Here is an 18525-nt window from a genome sequence, read left to right as displayed (position 1 = left end):
GTGAGCAGACGAATACGATTTAGCAGACGATTTTTAAGGGTCTGTTGCCGTGCGTAACATATTTGTAAATAAGGTTGAAGAAGTCAGGGTACCAGTTGTCTTTATATTACGATTGTTTTAAAAGAGGGCGCACTATCAAGTTTACGGTGTCGACCTAGAATTGTATTGTTAAAGTCCTGACAGATAATGTCGATTTTTTTCCCCGAATATTTTCAATTAAAACACTTTTGAAAAGATTTAAGTGAAAAAGGGCATAATGCGCGGGTATGCCACTCAATTGGCAGGGCGGATCTGTAGGGTTCGCGATTCAAAGACGCCGGAAATTGGGGGATATGGTTTATTAGTACTTTTTTTAAAAACATAAAAGGTGAAAATTCCTTTGAAGGAAAACTTCGAACTTGTTGGAGAGAACAAAAGTTTGATTTGACTGTCACTAAGGGCTCCATCGAGAACACGCAGTGTCTTCCTTCAGTAATAAGTGGTACATTATTTGTATTTTTATAGTCCTGTCACACATAGTCTGCATTATACCGAGCGACAACTTGCAGACTTGTTAGAAAATCTCAACAAAAGACTCTCTGAAAAGTTTAAAGTGAATTAGAGAACGATTTTAATGGAGCAGACGAAAATAAACTGTAGCAGACGAAAATAAACTGTAGCAGACGATTTTTTTTTACGAGAGCGCCATGTAAAAGTCAGGTTTCGTGAATACAAGTATTATTAAATCCATTTCTAGACGTCAGGGTATAAGTTATCCTTACAACTAATACAAGCCTCGTCGGCTGAGGGCGCTCTATCGAAAACATGGCGCTGCCCATGGCGTTATGGCGGGAGTGTAAGTGTTTTTCCTGGAGTTTATATTTTCCAATAAAATAATGTTTTTAACAATTTAACAAAGATATTATAAGTAGGAAAGTTACTCATGTGTAGACATAATTAATTTTTATTGATAACTCCTCTAAAAACGACACTGACACTAGACAGTGGCAGCAATTAATTATGATCGACATTATTCATTCATCATTGATCATTTTTTGATGATCATGATGATGGCGGAGTCAGCTTAAGTTATAGAATTATGCTTGTCATGCTTGTGAATGTTAATGCAATTATGATCGTGTATTGTAATTGTACTGGGCCCGTTCCCTTTTTTGTTTAAGAGAACAAAATCCACTTTTAATTTATTTGACTTGGCAAACTTGGCTTATTGGCGACACTAACTGACTAAGAACAAACAAACATGCTAAGAATACTTGATAAATAATGATAGAGGACAGGGGCAGGGCTTTGAGTTTTAAGGGAAACTTGTGGGTAAAACTAAAAAAATAAAATGACGATGACTACGACGAAACGCAACACAAAAAATAAGATGGCAATCACAGCGATGTACCATGAGACGCAATACCGCTCTGAGTCGCATAAAAAAATTGCAATTTCTACCCCAAAAATTGTTCATATTTTTTTTTGAAGGTGTCATTAGAATTAAAAGAAGTCTGCTTCAGGTTGAAAAGGTCATTTTTGAAGGATACAAAATACCCTTGACTCTAATTTGATCAAAACTAAAGAGGGGCCCTACACTACACGATTGCTGCTAGTCTTACAATAAACTACACAGAAAGGCCTTACTGTTCCGACATGAAAGAGTTCACATTTCATAAACATACAAGTTTTTTTACCACTTTTTTTCAAAATTTGATGGATCACTTGATGTAAATCTTGAAAAATGAATTATTTGGACTTAGTTTTTCTGTGTGGTCCGCCCTTTTGGGTCCTTTCATGAAAACAAAGTTATTCAAGTAATGGACTTTATTTGACAATGTCTGAATATCTTTGGGTTTTTTTTACAGGACTGTAGAGTAACAGCTTAGCCTACATGTGCTCGTCAGTGCTCCCATCGGCATCCAAACATGCCTTCCAGAGCTTCCAATTCCCCCATCACCCAATTCCAGAACTGCCGCATCCTGTACAAGCATAAGATTATCCGGGAAGACCTGTGGGTGCGAGACGGAAAGATCCTCAATCCAGAATCACTCTTCTTTGTCGAGAAAGGCTACGCAGACTACAAGCTCGACTGTAACAACTGCATCATAAGCCCTGGCTTTATAGATGCTCAAATAAATGGTAAATCAAATCAAGGCAATTTCTGCAGATTCCTGGTTGTAAATGTATCATTTCTTTGTCAAATTTCTTTAATTATCATTAATTTTTTGTAATGACAAACATTCCAAGGCAAGCTTCAGGCATGCAACTTTTCCTCGGATCCACTGATTTCCTCGTTTTTTTACTGCTCATGAATGCCATTACATGATTACAAAATGAAAAACACTGTACAAAGTCTTGTGTGGTTTGGATTTTCCTCGTTTTTTCTAAATTCCCAGTTGCATGCCTGAAGCTTGCTCTGTTTTATAGATGTACTTCTGTTTTGTCAAAAAGATGTGATGATAAAGTCTGTTTTTAACCTTTCCACCATTATTGTGTTTCTTTACAAAGGTGCCTTTGGTGTAGACTTCTCCTCAGACCCAGATTCTCTTGCCGAAGGCCTGCAGAGAGTCTCCAAGAAACTCCTTGCTCACGGTGTGACCTCCTACTGCCCTACAATCATTACATCCAGCCCAGAGACGTATAGGCAGGTACGGTCAAATTCAGTCTTTGTATCTTACTATAATTCCGAGAATCTCTGTCTGTCTGTATTTCAATTATCTCCAGAACCGGGCACAGTATGACGTTGAAAATCGGCGGGTGTATTGCTCGGGACCCCAAAATGTGCAGTGCTAAATTTGAAGCTTTTTAAATGAGCGATTCTCAAAAAAAGCTGCAATAAAAGCAGCATTTTCTGAGCCTCAACATGGAAGATTATAGCCTAGAACACGCACAGTCCTTTTCAGTTGTTTACGTCATGTTTGAGCTAAAGCGTGCGTGCTTAATATGACGCAACAATGGAAAAAGGATGGGCACGTGCATTGTAGGGCGATCAGTGTCCAGAGTATTGGTGAATAGCATGCACTGCGTACCATGTTTCCGGAACTCACGTACGTGAGTAGTTGCACGGGCACATGCATTTTGCAGGAGACTGAGCAACCATCACTGTAGGGTGATACCATTGTCCAGTATGGGTGAATATCAGTGCCGGGGATGGCCTGGCGACATGTACAAAGTGCGTTCAACCTGTGAGTGTGAGTTCAACCTGTGAAAACAACACAATTGAATTGTGTGTGTTGTTTGCATGAGCAGTTTTAAATTGCCCCCACCGAACAGGCGCATTTTTCGACGGGCCCTGCACTAGTTACTTTAATAACCTGCCAAGAGTTCATGATTGCAAAGGAAAACAAAAATGTGGAGAGGGAGTTTTATTATTCAGAAGGAGTTTTGTTTCCTGAGTGAGTTCTTCTTAAAAGAACTAGTCAAGTCTGGTTCCTCTTAGTTAATCACAAGTTCAGAACCACACAATTCACTAGAGTAATCAACAGTACCCAAAATCCTTTTGATTGGCTCCTTAAGATTTTATAAACCTCAGAAAGTGAGCTTAAAAGGCACTTACCTTGCAGTTCAGGATTATTGGCAAATTTCTGTCTTTTTTCCCCCTGCTTTAGATTCTTCCCCAAATAAGGAGAACGAATGGAAGTCATAACGGTGCTGGCATCCTAGGTAAGCTAAAAATGTCCCAAAAAACGAACAACTAGTGGAGAATGTACGATACGTTAATCTGTATTAAGAGTGTGCCCTCTTCCTTAGTAGCTAAACCAATTACACAAGTTTTGATCTGAATTGTCAGAATTGAATTTTGTCTGGCAATCGTTTTTCAGTGGGAGCAGTATAAAGTTCCATTTTTGACATTGTTGGTGAAAGTATTCCCTGGATCCAACCCTTGCCCAGACAATCTTTCAGTATCCCCTCTCCACCAGTGCACCATTTTCTCATCGACAGGGATTCATGTGGAAGGGCCATTCATCAGTAAAGACAAGCCCGGAGCCCACCCGGTGGACCTGATCCACGACTGCAGCCAGCCGAGCGGCTTCCAGCAGTTCCTGGAGGTCTACCACTCACTGGACAATGTCGCCATCCTGACTCTTGCCCCAGAATCTTGCCAGTCTTCAGATGTAGTGACGAGGCTCACGAGAGAAGGAATAGTCGTTTCACTCGGTATGCATAATTTGCATTAGTTTGCCATTTGCACTTGGAGGTGTTTGGCTCTAGGCAAGCCAACCTCCATCAGAGTAAGTGCAGATGCACTCATTCTGTTACTCTGCAAAGAAGAGAGGCAATTAACCTTTTGCGGTAGAATCACGTCAATGCAGCTTGTGAAGTATTGGCCAATTATATGATATACAAATGGACGTGGAAATCTGAGACAAACAAACTTAACGTAAACAATTCCATAGAGTTGTCTAAGGGGCGTGTCTAACTCGAAAACGGCGATATTATTGTTGTAGACTGTCCTGCCCAAGGACACAAGCACTGTAATTCCTTGTCTGGTTTGGAAAATGGACTCCCGCTGCCTGGCATCAAGCAACATGCTTTGAACAATTTCACCATGACTTGGGTCAGGTAGCTCGGTCAAAACTTGGTGACAAGCACTGTGAGAAATATCCACACGAACTCAAACTTGGCGGGGCTTATAGTCAAATACAGAGGGGGCCACTTGTCAAATTGGCATAGCAGTGACGCATTATTTAACCCATTAGCCTTCAAAGCGCCCACAACCGCCCTGCCATTGTACTCCTCAAACCGCCCCAAACCGCCCAGCACTCTGTGGCTGTATTGAGTTATGGAGTAGTAAATAAAATGTAATACAATTTCACACGAGTGCTTAATTGAAGCCTAAGTCGTCACTTGTCCTGAATTGTTTTAGTAGGGTTTTTCTCCTTATTTTCAGGTCACTCTGTAGCCAATCTCCCTCAGGCCGAAGATGCTGTTAGAAACGGTGCTTCTTTTATCACGCATCTATTCAATGCAATGCTGCCTGTAAGTAGAGTTAGTGATAACATTTTTGGCTTGAAACTTATTGATATAAAAAGAACTTAAAGGGAATATACATCATTGGCTTTTGCTGTAATTTTCAGAAATGAACTATTTGAGGGGTTAGTATAATAGATCAAATATTGTTACACTGACAAGTTTGAAGTTTTGTGTTCGTAAATGCTGGAAAAACCAAAAAAAAAAAACTGTTCAAGTAGTCTGGTTCCCTGACTCCACTAAATTTAAAATGGATCAATTTAGAGATGCCGGAAAATTGTAAGGTAAGGGTACCAGTTTAGCTGGCCTGCACCCGTTCATGAACATGTAACCAATAGTGAACAAAATTTTGACTGAATTAATGGTGAACTTGGAGCAGTAGTTGAAAAATAGTTAGGTTTTTCCAACGGTGGTCGGCCGACCACTGCTGGAAATTTTTACAAAAATACCATTTTCTTGAAAATGACTTCACACCAGGTGCCATAAGTTTACAGGATGCTTTAGACTGTTATTTACCAACATCCTATTAAGGTATTTCATAAAAACTTGGTAGTTTTATTTTTCGATGTTTGCAAATGTTGTATATTCCCTTTAAAATCAAAACTTTTTGTTAACAACTTGGATGTGGGACAGAAGTTTGTTGAAATTTGTAGAGAGCATGAATTTTTTTCAAACTTGAAATCGTCCCACGGCTGCTTGGAGAAAATGGCCCCTTTCCCGGTGCACATCATAGCTGCAAAACGTTCTATGAGTTCTGTATTTTTGAAGTTTGTATTTGGGCATTATTACTTTTTCACAGTTTCACCATCGTGACCCTGGTATTGTCGGTCTACTCACCAGTGATCAGATCCCGCCAGGCCAGACAGTGTTCTATGGCATGATAGCTGACGGCATACACACCAATCCTGCTGCACTGAGGATTGCATATAGGGCACATCCTAAAGGTAGGTGGTTCACTTGTATTGGTGGTTTGGGTATTCTTCAAATACATGTACTTACCATTGCATGTATTTGTTCTCCAACTTTGAAAATTAAAGGTCGGTGCGCTGTCCAAAAGGGGAAGGGGGGGCGCTATAATTATGTTAGGGGCCTATTTGCAGTCATAGGGGCACTATTTGCAGATGAACATGTACATTATGTACGGATAACAGCTTTTAGGCCATTTCTAATACAGTAACACTAACAACTAAGTACAATACTGGCTCAGCATCATCTTTTTTAACACATCAGTGACCAGGGACTCTGAGGCAGTTTGGCCTTGAGACTTTTGACCTGATTGATTGCTACAATGGGCAGGCTTGTCAGTTTGACAAATGTTCTATGTTTGGCAGAGTTTCTGGCCAAAATGTACCCTAGAGGGTAAGGGTAGTCCCACTCGTTTTTCTTTTTGATTATTTTTTCCTTTTTTGTTTTAAGCATGGCGGGCAACTTTTTAAGCTTGGCAGCAGCTTTTGAAGGTTGGCAGGTGCCTCAGAAAGCTTGGCAGGGCACCAGGTTATATTTTCAGGTTGGAGAACACTGGAGGTTGATGGTTAATTTTCAAATGCAACTTGTTGTTTCTCATGCATCGACTAATGTGCATCAGCAAGATAATCTGAAAAATATAATCCACACCCCCCCCACACACACAATTGAACCTGATGTGCTCCGTTGTCACATTGGATTATTGTTGTGCTTTTGTTCAGGTATTGTGTTGGTAACCGATGCCATAGCGGCTACCGGTCTGCCGAGCGGCATACATCAACTGGGGAGTGTGACGGTGCAAGTTGATGATGACAGGGCCTACGTAGCGGGCACACAAACATTGAGTGGAAGGTAGGTGTTCTTTCCAACTTAATAAATTCAATACCAATGCCATGGTGGCCCTTATAAGGTGCATACCGATGTTCCCCAATACCAATGTTCCCCGAAATCCTTACCCTATAACCCTAATCCTAACCCTAATCCTAAGGATTTTGGGGAACATCGGTATTGGGGAACATCGGGTAGACCCCCTTACAAGTACCATATGAAAGAAAGAAGACATTTTCTGTCTAATTTTGACAATTTTTTTTTGGGGGGCACAATGTTTTAGCTCATCACAGTTAGTGCTGTCATATAAAAAAAGGCAGACTTCAATCTCAACCAAACTTGGTGACAATAGTCTTTGGGTCGGGAGACTTGAGATGACTTGAGACATCTGAGGTCAAAGGTCATCTAGGGGTCAAATGAGGTCATTGTTGATTTTGGTTAGGTCAACTGAAAAGTGTGGTCACTAACCAACTATACAGGGGTGTGAAATCTCAGCTTAAAAGCCGATTTAAGCTTTTTTTGTTTTGGATATCAGCATTTTTCCCTCACTTGCTGTGTACAAAAGTATAGGAGATTTCCGAAGTTCAGCTTTTTACACCTTTTTTCAGCTGTTTTCAGCTGTTTTCAGCTATTTTTATCAGTGGTCACTCACACCCCTGTGTATAAATACTGCCAGCATGCTAGGGGGACCCCGCAAGTTTAACTTCCAGTATTTTTGTTCTGTCCAATAGCATAGCCACAATGGACAGCTGTGTACGCCACTTCAAGCAAGCTACAGGCTGCAGCACCGTGCAAGCCTTAGAAGCCGCAAGCCTGCATCCAGCACAGCTCCTCAAGATAGATCACATCAAAGGAACCCTGGACTACGGGACAGAGGCAGATCTTGTTTTTCTGGATGACGATTTGAACGTTAAGAGGACCTACATAGGAGGCAAGATGGTGTGGGAAAGTGCTAGTATCCCAACAGAGCAACTGACAAGCAGGCCGTACCTATAATCATGGATTTCAAATCAAGACAAAACTGCAAAATTAAAGTGACCGGGTTCACTATTTTAACAGTATTATGCTCGATATTGATTGGACCAACTTTTTAATATATTGTTTGAATCTCCACGATAAAAGTCTTCTAAATTTCATTGCGGTCTCTCCGAAGGATCCGTCCGTCCCAAATATTGCCATAATCACAAGCTTCAGGCCAGTTTATCAGAAGAAACTTCCAATCCATTTTTAAGGGTTTGTGAAAGATTTAATGTGCGAAGTCAAGATCCTGTTGAAAGAAAGCTCCAAGGATAGCTTATAAGGAATCGGAAAACATTTAAATGCAGATTAAATCAGGGGTGTGAAATTTCAGCTTTAAAGCTAATTTCAGCTTTTTTTGTTTTGGATTTCAGCTTTTTTCTCTCACTAGCTGTTTTCAGCTATTTTTATCAGTGGTCACTCACACCCCTGTTAAATATGATTAGGGTTATTAATATTTTGTAAACTTGTGACTTCATCTTAGAAAATGTATAAAACCCACTATTTTTATACCTAGCATTTTAAACATTTGTCCATTATAATATATGTAGGAACAACCTTCAGGTCTCACTCAATTTGCAAGTGAATGTTCAATATAATCAAAATATAAACAAGAATGTGGGAAAAGTAAAGAATCGTTTTTTTTTCAGCCTAACAAGCTCACTTAATAGCAAGATAGGTCTGTATCACTGACCAGTTTCAAAAGTTACCGAGACAACACGGAACATACACATTTGTGGCAAGTAACAATTGGGACAAATTAAATTACTTTTTGTCACACCGCAGTTAATTGTTGACACATTTAATTGCATTAATTACACTTTCCCACAAATTGTGCAAATGGTATAAATCAACAATATCTTCCATTATTTTAACGTCCACTGTCGCATATTTGCTTTCGTGGCAAAAAAAGTGAAACAGTTACAAAAAAAAAATGTATAACAATCAAATTGTAACACCCACTCAAAAAAAGTGTATAAACTTTTGGGAAGCACGGAGTCATGCTTATACTACAAATGTATCTTTACATTTACATCTTCATGATATGCACTCGTAAGAAAGAAAAGTGTACTGGTTGGAAAATAGTTTTACAGGTTTTATGGCCTCATATTCAATGTCAAGTGTGACATACATTATCCTTGATGTGACAGAAGCAGACTAAAGTGTGGAATAATTAAGTACTGAAAGTCTTGAATTGTTAAAATTAAAATTAAAGCTGTGTTTGGAACCCATATAGGCTTGATCCAGTTGTATGAATTTGTTAAAATTGCTTTACTGCCTGATCATACTGCACAAATGGCACGAACATACAGTGGAGCACGTATGCAGTGCAGGTTACTTAACAATTTTAACTAACAAATTTACAAATTTAACTATAAAAAATTGTGGTGAAGTAAAAACCTCATATTAAAAAAATTGGAACCTGTCTGCATTCAGAAAGAATTTTCAATTGTTTATTTATTCATTTGGCATCATAACCACTTAATTTTGACGACGTAAAAATCAAAGTGTGACATCAGTCACACAACACTTGATGCAAGTTCGCAGAGTTGAAAAGCCACATCCGTAATGAATGCACAAATCTCAGGGCTATGACTTTGATGATTTCATGTCCAATGTATACAAAAACGTCCAGCCTCATGGCTCAGTCCTGCTTGACTTCCCGTATAGGTGGTCCCGGGGCTGGCGGTGTCTCCTTGAACGCTGCCCAGAGGAACATGGCGAGGACAACGTGGACTGTGACAACCGATGCCATGGCTGCGTAGAAGATACTGTTATTGCTTTCCATACCAAAGAATCCTGAGAAATTAAATAATTCATATTTATTCATATTAATTAAATTATCAATATTTGTATTGTTTCATGAAGTAAAAAAGATGAAAGTGATCACTGCAATGATTTTCTTGTCTAAAAAAGAATATTTTCTAACTTGTATTTCTTCAATCAGCACACTGCGTTAAGAGCAACAAATTGTCACAAATTAACTACGCTAGTGAAAATCGGGTTACTTCAAACGTCTGAACAAATTAAACAAATTGCAATTGAAGTTTGAACCTACCATCAAAAATCACAGCTTTGGAGAAGAAGTACATAAAAATTGGGAAAAATAGCATGAAGCCAGAGTAGAGAAACATGGTCTTGAAGGGCGTCATTTTGGGAGGATTACCCCAATCCGGGAATCTGGTGGGGAAAAAGATGGAGAAACAGGTTATGAATATGAGGTTGACCAAAATTCCAAGTTGTGCAATGGTCATGATGGTCTTACTTCATTTTGCATATCCCTAAAACAAGTTTCTAGCGAAACTAAAATGCTTCTGAATATGTTGTGGATTTAATCAGAGTAGGCTAATTAAATGTAACTAAACTAAAGTAAACATAATATTACTGAACGAAAAATGTGCACACAAACCTATCCAGCCAAAACAACACCTGCTGATCTATTGTCGGTTGGTCGTTTATGTCTGTGGATCATCCACCGTATTTCTGTTGTAGCGCCCTCTATCATGCAGATGTCTGAACTTGGTGATCGCCGTTATTTTGTTATAGCGCCCTCTATCTTGTAGCTGCCAATAATCGCTGGTGATAAACTAGTTCCCAGTCCCTCCATCATCGATTTTTTCTTTGATCACTGTTATTTTGCAATAGCGCCCTCTAACATTACAGTAGCTTATCACCGTTATTCTGTTATAGCGCCCTCTATTGAAGCTGACATCGACAGTGATCAGTTTTGGCCTTTTTCAAAGCGCTGGCTTCGTCTGGTATGTGTCTTTGAGACTGGCTTTTTAAGGTCTCCTCCCACCCCCCCCCCTTCTCCCCCGACTTCGGGACCTCCTGCTAACTTTTGATGCTTGTTATGCTTCAAGAACATGCAGTCGTAAGATATGAGGCCAACAGTTAGAATATGTTTATTTAGTTTGAATTTGCTTCCCAGTGATTTAAGAATTGGAGACAAGCCGTTGCTGAAGACGAAGTTTCGAAAACTCTGATATCCCCGTTATTTTGTGATAGCGCCCTCTATCTTGCAGCTGACTGAGTGTGGTGGTTCACCGTTATTTCGTTTTCGTGCCCTCTATTTTGCAGTTAAAAGTGATCTGTTGTTGTGATGGCCATTAACTTTTTATAGTGCCCTTTATTGTGCAACAGACAATGATCCGTATTTAAACTAGTTTCTAGTCCCTCAACCATTGCTTCTGATTTTGACCGCAGAAATCGACGCGGGACTGGGAACTAGTCTATGGCGATCACCATTATTTTGGTATAGCGCCCTCTATCTTACATTTTGAGGGCTCTTTAGTCGGGCACTCCGTGAAATTGTCGTCCCTTTGTAAAGCATTATGCAGATTGTACATCTAGATATGGTAACGTTTGGGAACGCGACACATTATTAACACTACAAAGTGAAGAAAAACAAGGTCTCCCACGCGATCGCACGAAAAAAAACCTTGGTTTCAGGCACATAGACGATTATGATCACTGAAAATAAATAGTAGAAAGATGAATTTGCGAGGTCTATTTCAGGATTTCAATCCAAGGTAAGTGTCAAAATGATATAAGCCATCGAAATTTAAAGTTTGTCAAGTGTGTTTGTCCGACAACACATTATTGACAGTGCGGACGGGCGCACGTACAAATCGGGGGACAGTCCCCATTTGCCAGTACTGTCCCTACATACAGGGACGCACTTCGAAGTTCGACGTTTCCCCGACTTTCCTCATGCAGTGTTGCCAAACCTCTTTGTTGACAAACTTAAAATTCATTCAGTTTAATACTGTTATAACCTTAATCATGCTTGCTGTTATATAGTGTTAAACCTTTCGAAGTTGAACAATTTAGTGTATATGAAATTTAGTCCATGGCACGCGCACGTGAACAAATCCTACATTAAGAATTAAGAATTTCTTTAAACTAAGTTGATAAATTCTGAGAAATCATTATTATCTTCCTTCACATACCAAACTAAAGTTAGTCAGAAAATTATTTTCTTATTTTTCGGCGTATTTTAAAAGGGTTCACTGTGCTCTTTGAAATAAAAATCGGAAAACCACACCAAAATAGAGTTTAGATTTATGAGCGGCAATGTTTAGAGATTGGTGAAATTTTACATTCTGTGAAATTTGACGTAATATTTTTTTGCTCTATCAGTATCAAGGCACCAGATGCGAAAAATCAAAGTGCGCCATGTTGGGGGCTGTGCCAGCCACGTAAAGGGTACATCAACAATACTTCCAGAACTGTAAGGTTTTTACAAACCTTACAGATTAATAAATTAATAAAACATTACCTTATCACACAAAAGCAACTTATCCTTTTTATGTTTAAAATGAATCCCAATTATTAGTATGACACAATTGTCAAAACTGCGATTCTAAACTTGAAATGTAAGACAAAACTCATCTGAAACCTAACTTGGAGAAAGAATGAGAAACCTAACAATGATGAATACTGAAAAAGGGGGGGGGGGGTAGCCTCACGCCCTTCCCAAGTTTTTCAAATCTAAAAATGTCATTGTCATGGCCCTAACCAAATTCTGGCACGGTTGAGAATTGAATTTAAGGAAATAAGAAATTTAATTGGATTTACTGTACAATGTAGGTACCGTAAAATCAGAACTATTTTCGAGTTTTAGATAAACATGATCAATCATCACCACATTGCAAGTGGACATTGCATTCAAAACTGTAATGAAAATTCTATTCTTTCCCTTTCAGTAAATTCTTGGTGTATGTTTGCCTGTTGCTGTTTACATTGCTCTTCGCATTGCGACTAGACAACTACGTACAATGTGGGTACTGGGTGGTGTTTCTCCCCCTCTGGTTTTGGAAGGGCATGGTCATTGCGGGGTCGATCGTCGCTGGATTTGTCTGGTGGAGACATCCATCGTATCGGTAAGTTAGACTATTTTGAATATTCCTTATTCTAGCCTTTTGTTTCAATTTGTTCTACAGGAGCTTTTGTTGGTTGTTGTAAGGTTTCTTCAATTAACGTTGATTATTTTTGAAATGTTTTTTCAGAGTTGAAGGCGAGGGTTACGTTGACATGAAAGCGATCATCATCTGTCTGTGTCTCAACTCCTTACTCCTCATCTTTGAGATCCTCGCTTGCAACCAGATGGACAGTCTGCAAGGCAACAGCAAGTTGGTAGGGAACCACCTTTGGCTGGTAGTCTTCATGCCACTGTTCCTGACATCGCCCATGTCTATCGCGGCCTGCGTCTGGGGCTTCAGGCACGATAGAGGTTTAGAGGTGAGATTTCCTACTTACTTGGGCCTAAGTGTTTTGACCACACTTGATTGTTTCGCATGCCAGAAATAAATAAATGAAACTTTGTTTCTTCTTTTCCGTAGTTGGAAGCAATGTGCTCAATCAACGTCTTACAGTTCATCTTCATTGCTCTCAAGCTGGATGACATTATTACCTGGAGTTGGTCGGTGAGTAGATAAACTTTCTAAACTTTGTTTTGTGAATTTGAATTTAAAATCAACAAGAATATGGAAAGCAGGAATTTAGTATCTAGTTTTTGTTTTAATATTTAGCTTTCAAAGTTAGCATTATTTTGTTGAGACCTTCTTCCATACTTATCATCATCCTTTGTATTTTTCGTCTGTTTAAAAAAAATTGACATTAATTTCTTCTGGATTTTGATTTCTATTCCACAGGTTGTGTTTATACCCATCTGGATCCTGATGTGCCTGCTGTGCCTTATAGTTCTCTATTACATCGTTTGGTCTATCCTGATTCTCCGAGCCACCGAGATCATGGCGGAGCAGAGGAGGGCTCATCTGATGGCTGCCTTCACAGCGATGGCGCTGGTGGTACCGCTGTTAACATTTGAGGTGAGTATCTCTCCCCAACATACCCACTTCACCCATCGCTGCAAACTTTAAAGGCATATAGGATCATTTGCAATTATCCCAAAAGTAACCTAGCAAATTATTATCAAAAAACTGATTTGGATTTAAGATCGTACTTGTACTAAACACCCCATGAAATTATTCCGTCTGGTTTGCGGTCATTTAGAAGAAGTCAAGAAATGTAGGTGATTTCCAACAATCAGTCAATTGACTGATTTTTGGAAATGAAGAGTGCTTTGGACAAAATTGCGTTTCGTGATCAAAAAAGGTTGTGCGTGATTTTCACTGTTTTCTCAAAAAGTGTAATATCCATTGAGCTGAAACTTCAACAGGTTAGAATTTGAACATTCTTCTTTGGAATTTGAGCAGTGTTATTATTGGAAACAAACAAAATGCATGAAAAGCAAATGATCCTATGTGCCTTTTAAGTCATGTCCATCACAAGTCCAGTCACAAGTCAGTCACAAGTCAATCACAAGTCCAGTCACTAGTCAGTCACAAGTCAGTCACAAGTCAATCACAAGTCAATCACAAGTCAATCACAAGTCCAGTCACAAGTCCAGTCACAAGTCCAGTCACAAGTCAGTCACAAGTCAATCACAAGTCAGTCACAAGTCAATCACAAGTCAATCACAAGTCCAGTCACACGTCCAGTCACAAGTCAGTCACAAGTCCAGTCACAAGTCAGTCACAAGTCCAGTCACAAGTCAGTCACAAGTCAGTCACAAGTCCAGTCACAAGTCAGTCACAAGTAAATCACAAGTCAGTCACAAGTCAGTCACAAGTCAGTCACAAGTCAGTCACAAGTCAATCACAAGTCAGTCACAAGTCAGTCACAAGTCAATCACAAGGTTGTCACAAGTCAATCACAAGTCAGTCACAAGTCAATCACAAGTCCGTCACAAGTTCAGTCACAAGTCAATCACAAGTCCAGTCACAGATCCAGTCACAAGTCAGTCACAAGTCAATCACAAGTCAGTCACAAGTCCAGTCACAAGTCCAGTCACAAGTCCAGTCACATCAAATCACAAGTCAGGTCACAAGGTTGTACAAATTCGTCTGTGTTTTTTGAGCCGCAAGTCTAGAATAAAGCAACAACAGTACAATCCACGCAAGGCCTGAACAATGCCTAAAATTGGAGAATGATATTTCATTAATCTTGTTCAAGGTAAAACCATATGCATTACAGTACAGTATCCTTACCAAACCGTATTTTATACAAATCTATCTCAAGCTATTGCCTTCATATTAGTGAGAAATTCTTTATTTTATTTTTCGGTGGCCAGATTCTCCTAGTCAATCGTCTAGACCACATCACAAGTCACCCCTTTGTGGCAGTATTCTCACCGTTCTACATCTCTCTACTGGTTCTCATTCCGACGTCGTTTGGACAAAGGGGAAGCAACCACTGTAAGTACAAAATCTCATTTCAAGATTTGAAATAATGTTTTATTATTGTGGGTTTTGATTGTTCTCTTTTCTGCCACCTCCAATGTAAAACAGCTGAAACTGTTTGCCCAATGTTCTTGATGTTACTTTGGAGATTAATTTGGCGAGCAAAATTAGAAGCCAGTTTTTTTAGGTGGAACCACATGAGCCTAGTTCCACCTAAAAAGTGACTTCTTATTTTGTTCGCCGAATTAGTCTACAAGCAGATTTGTCTCCTACTTGAAACCAAAAAAATTGATTGTGTGTTTGACAAGTGAGAATGAAATTTCAGCTCGTGCAGGTTGCTTCTGAAATTCAGATTGCTTTCCAAAGTTTCACAGTTTAATAGTCTTAAGTTTTTAGTCTTGTCCATAACCTAAAATGTAAAGTACATTTTTTTTTTAAATGTATTGTCTGTAATTGTGTTTACAAAATTTCACTTTTTATCAAATTTATTGATATTGCAAGGTTTACATCGTGAAGATTTTGTTACAATTATAATTGACATTATAAGTTGGTTAATAAGTACCCGTATTAAAGGGAAGATACAACATTTGCAAACATCAAAAAGCGAAATGATCAAATTATCACGAAACATCTTACTGGATTGTTAGGGAATGACAGTCGAAAGCATCCTGTAAAATCGTGGCTCCTGGTGTTCTGACATTTTCAAGAAAACTTGTATTTTTCCAACGCTGGTCGGCCGACCAGCGTTGGAGAAAACTGACTTTTTTCAAAAAGTGCTCCTAATTTTTCATATTTAGTTATTCTGCATTTTCTTTGCAATTGATTACACACCTGTGAAGGGGTACAAGCCTTCTAGACTGATTCTCTGTCCTTGCAATCCTCCAAAGTTTATAAATTGCTCCGTTTCATCTTACGTGGGGTCAGGGAACCAGACTACAAAAACATGGTTGGTTTTCTTGGATTTTCCAACATCTCCGAACCGAAAACGTGAAGCAAGTCAGTTTAACAATATTTGCTATAAAATACTAATCCTCAAAAAATTGAAATCCATTTATTTCTGAAAATTGCAGCAAAAGCAAATGTTGTACATTCCCTTTAAGTACTGATTTCAGATATAACCGGTTGCCTTCAAAAATGCTGTAGCTAATTTTTACATATAATTTTCAAATTCAATAAAATCCATGAGTTGGGTTTGTAGAGATAAGGGATTCATCTTGCTACACAGCTGAACCACTATATTACTTTACATGATTTTTTTGGAAGTCAAACGAATGTAAGCGTGATTCATCTCCACTGTGGAAGATTTTGGAGGTCGCAGAAAAATTGTACCAAATCCCAAGAGAGTCATGGTTTATGTTTATACGTGAGGGTCATTTTGTAAGCCACCATGATTTCTCCCCACGTTTAGGGTGGTTTGGAATACGGAAAGACTTCTGCACATTCCTGCTGACGGCTTGTCCCTTCCTGCGGGAATACGGGAATATTTCTTACAAAATGGAGAGCATGGATAGTGTAACGCCGCCCGAGGATCAAGACATCAACAGAGAGATGTACACGACATCGATACGGACTGTCATGGACCATTCCACAAAACTCATAGTACCCGTTGTTTCAATTGAGATGCCTGACTGATAGCATCCCCAGACCACAAAGTGTGGTGCGGAGTTCAGGAACTAGACTGATCTACAAGAAGTTTCAAGAATTGTGAAACAAAACGGGACTTTTAAAAACAAATTATTGGTTTGCCAAGCAAGCCATGACGTCAGAACAAACCAGAAGTAGAACGACAAAGAGTGACAAGTTAAATACAAAGAATATCATGTGCGCACACTGTTGAATGTAATTAAACCAAATATACTAAAATGTGACAAAAGTACAAATGTAGAATGGGGCTGCAGTTTCACAGAATTGCTTGTCAGTTTGATATCCTGTGTATAGAGTAAGAGTATATGAAAGCAATATGTTACCATGATGACATGCAAGTCTTGTATTCGTTGATCGTGAAGGAAGCATCACGCAGGTTCGTGGTGTGACTGAATATGTTTTTGTTTTTGTTTTTGTTTTTGCCTTCCAAAGCTTCTATTAACACAACTGAGATGTAACTGTACATACATGTACTATTAATGCATATTTATTTAGAAATTGGGACAACTTTGGCCCAGTAATCTTCAACTTGGCTTCTGATTGGCTGAGATACACATATCAGGGTCAAGGGTCAAGTTAATGAATCCATATCACAATTTTGCAGCAAATCTGCTCCAGATTGAGTGTACATGTACATTGTACATACATGTTAAATACATTTTTGTGCATGTTTATTTTTTAAATGAACAAAGTTTGTTTTGTTTATTTGTCTTGTTCTGAAACTTGAATAGTTTGTTTTCGTGTACGTAGTACAAATCTTCCATAAAAGCCTGTATGGTGAAGCAGAGAAGTACATGTACGTGTAAACATTGCCACAAAAAAAAAAGTCCACACTCATTGGAGGGGTCATAATTTTGAATCTCATCGTCTTTTGATGATGATGACGTCATGTAGACCTTTGGGGAATGTTGTTGGCTACATTTTGATACCCCGTTTGCTACCAAAGACTGAAAATCGTCCAAGATTTACAACGGTTTATAAAAAAAATGATGCAGTTTTAAAAGTTATCAGCCACATATTTTTGCCACATAGCCTCAATCCTGCAAATTCCTAAGCTTTATAAAAAGGATTTTGGAGGATTTGGAAAGGTTAGGGTTAAGTTTTCAAAAATCTCGGCAAAATATCCCCCACATTTGGCCAGTGTTTGTAAGCTGTAAAGCTTGGTATATGGCCGTTTGAATTAATTGTAGCAGTGTTTCCCTTGCCCATTCAAAAATGAGGTGGCCCACCTCGCTACTTTCAGTGACCACCTCGCTCAGCTTTTGCCAATATCACCACCTCGCTGGAATATTTACAATATCAATTGAAACATTTTCATTTTGTGTAATTTATGAGCGTTTTCCTTGACCTCCATGTATCAAGAACTCACAATTTTGATGTGTTTTGGAATCATCGCGTATTTTGGTGAACTCTGCATTCTTTTCAGTTTGCAGACTGTAAACTTCGTTTCAAATCATCAATTTGAATTGTTACCACCTCGCTCAGTTCATTAGCCAGGGGAAACACTGAATTGTAGCAGTTGAATGTGGCCAGACCAAAAACAGTTGTAACTACACATGCAGGGGTGTCCCGTGATGAAAAATACTACTGTGATATATTTTTTTTATTTAACACATTTCAAAGACCGGCAAGAATAGTGGACATGAAATAGAACTTTACAGGTGAAGAATTTGTAGCTACACAGTTATGTAAATAAAAGCTCACTTTCTGTTTAATGTGACAAGAAAGTAATACATTTCAACTCTGTTTAAAACCAGATTGATGTTTCTTCAGTTTTTGTTATGTATTGTATAGAGACAGACCTGAGTGAAACGTGATCACAGTCATCATGTTATGTTTACGAGACAATAATAAGTAAGCACACATTTTAACA

At 38.8% G+C, this 18525-nt stretch overlaps 2 protein-coding genes across 2 annotated transcripts; both read left to right on the top strand.

Moving 5' to 3' along the window:
* Positions 1–778: 778 nt before the first annotated feature.
* Positions 779–8150, top strand: LOC119728332 (N-acetylglucosamine-6-phosphate deacetylase-like). The gene is made up of 9 exons (XM_038200532.1): positions 779–835; positions 1848–2121; positions 2491–2630; positions 3591–3645; positions 3925–4140; positions 4874–4962; positions 5753–5897; positions 6639–6768; positions 7476–8150. Exons 2-9 carry the CDS (start codon positions 1908–1910, stop codon positions 7738–7740), a joined length of 1254 nt encoding a protein of 417 aa, XP_038056460.1. The 5' UTR covers positions 779–835; positions 1848–1907; the 3' UTR covers positions 7741–8150.
* Positions 8151–11067: 2917 nt separating this feature from the next.
* LOC119728816 (transmembrane protein 185A-like) lies at positions 11068–16812 on the top strand. The gene is made up of 7 exons (XM_038201214.1): positions 11068–11294; positions 12471–12647; positions 12774–13005; positions 13107–13190; positions 13419–13595; positions 14900–15023; positions 16417–16812. The coding sequence occupies exons 1-7, from the start codon at positions 11257–11259 to the stop codon at positions 16638–16640; spliced, it is 1056 nt and encodes a 351-aa protein (XP_038057142.1). The 5' UTR covers positions 11068–11256; the 3' UTR covers positions 16641–16812.
* The last annotated feature ends 1713 nt before the right edge of the window (positions 16813–18525 follow it).

The sequence above is a fragment of the Patiria miniata genome, unplaced genomic scaffold (assembly GCF_015706575.1).
Source record: "Patiria miniata isolate m_02_andy unplaced genomic scaffold, ASM1570657v1 HiC_scaffold_20, whole genome shotgun sequence".
NCBI classification, from domain to species: domain Eukaryota; kingdom Metazoa; phylum Echinodermata; class Asteroidea; order Valvatida; family Asterinidae; genus Patiria; species Patiria miniata.
The sequence above is the reverse complement of the archived record's forward strand: the minus strand, read 5'-3'. Positions and strand labels throughout refer to the sequence as shown.

What these genes read in the sequence shown, in the direction of transcription:
- LOC119728332 (XM_038200532.1), top strand. Translation starts at nt 1,908, where the DNA reads ATGCCTTCCAGAGCTTCCAATTCCCCCATCACCCAATTCCAGAACTGC. An exon ending in GCCCAGAGACGTATAGGCAG is followed by an intron (nt 2,631 to 3,590) that starts GTACGGTCAAAT and finishes CCCCTGCTTTAG; the next exon opens with ATTCTTCCCCAAATAAGGAG. An exon ending in TAACGGTGCTGGCATCCTAG is followed by an intron (nt 3,646 to 3,924) that starts GTAAGCTAAAAA and finishes TCTCATCGACAG; the next exon opens with GGATTCATGTGGAAGGGCCA.
- LOC119728816 (XM_038201214.1), top strand. Translation starts at nt 11,257, where the DNA reads ATGAATTTGCGAGGTCTATTTCAGGATTTCAATCCAAG. An exon ending in TGGAGACATCCATCGTATCG is followed by an intron (nt 12,648 to 12,773) that starts GTAAGTTAGACT and finishes ATGTTTTTTCAG; the next exon opens with AGTTGAAGGCGAGGGTTACG. An exon ending in ACAAAGGGGAAGCAACCACT is followed by an intron (nt 15,024 to 16,416) that starts GTAAGTACAAAA and finishes CCCCACGTTTAG; the next exon opens with GGTGGTTTGGAATACGGAAA.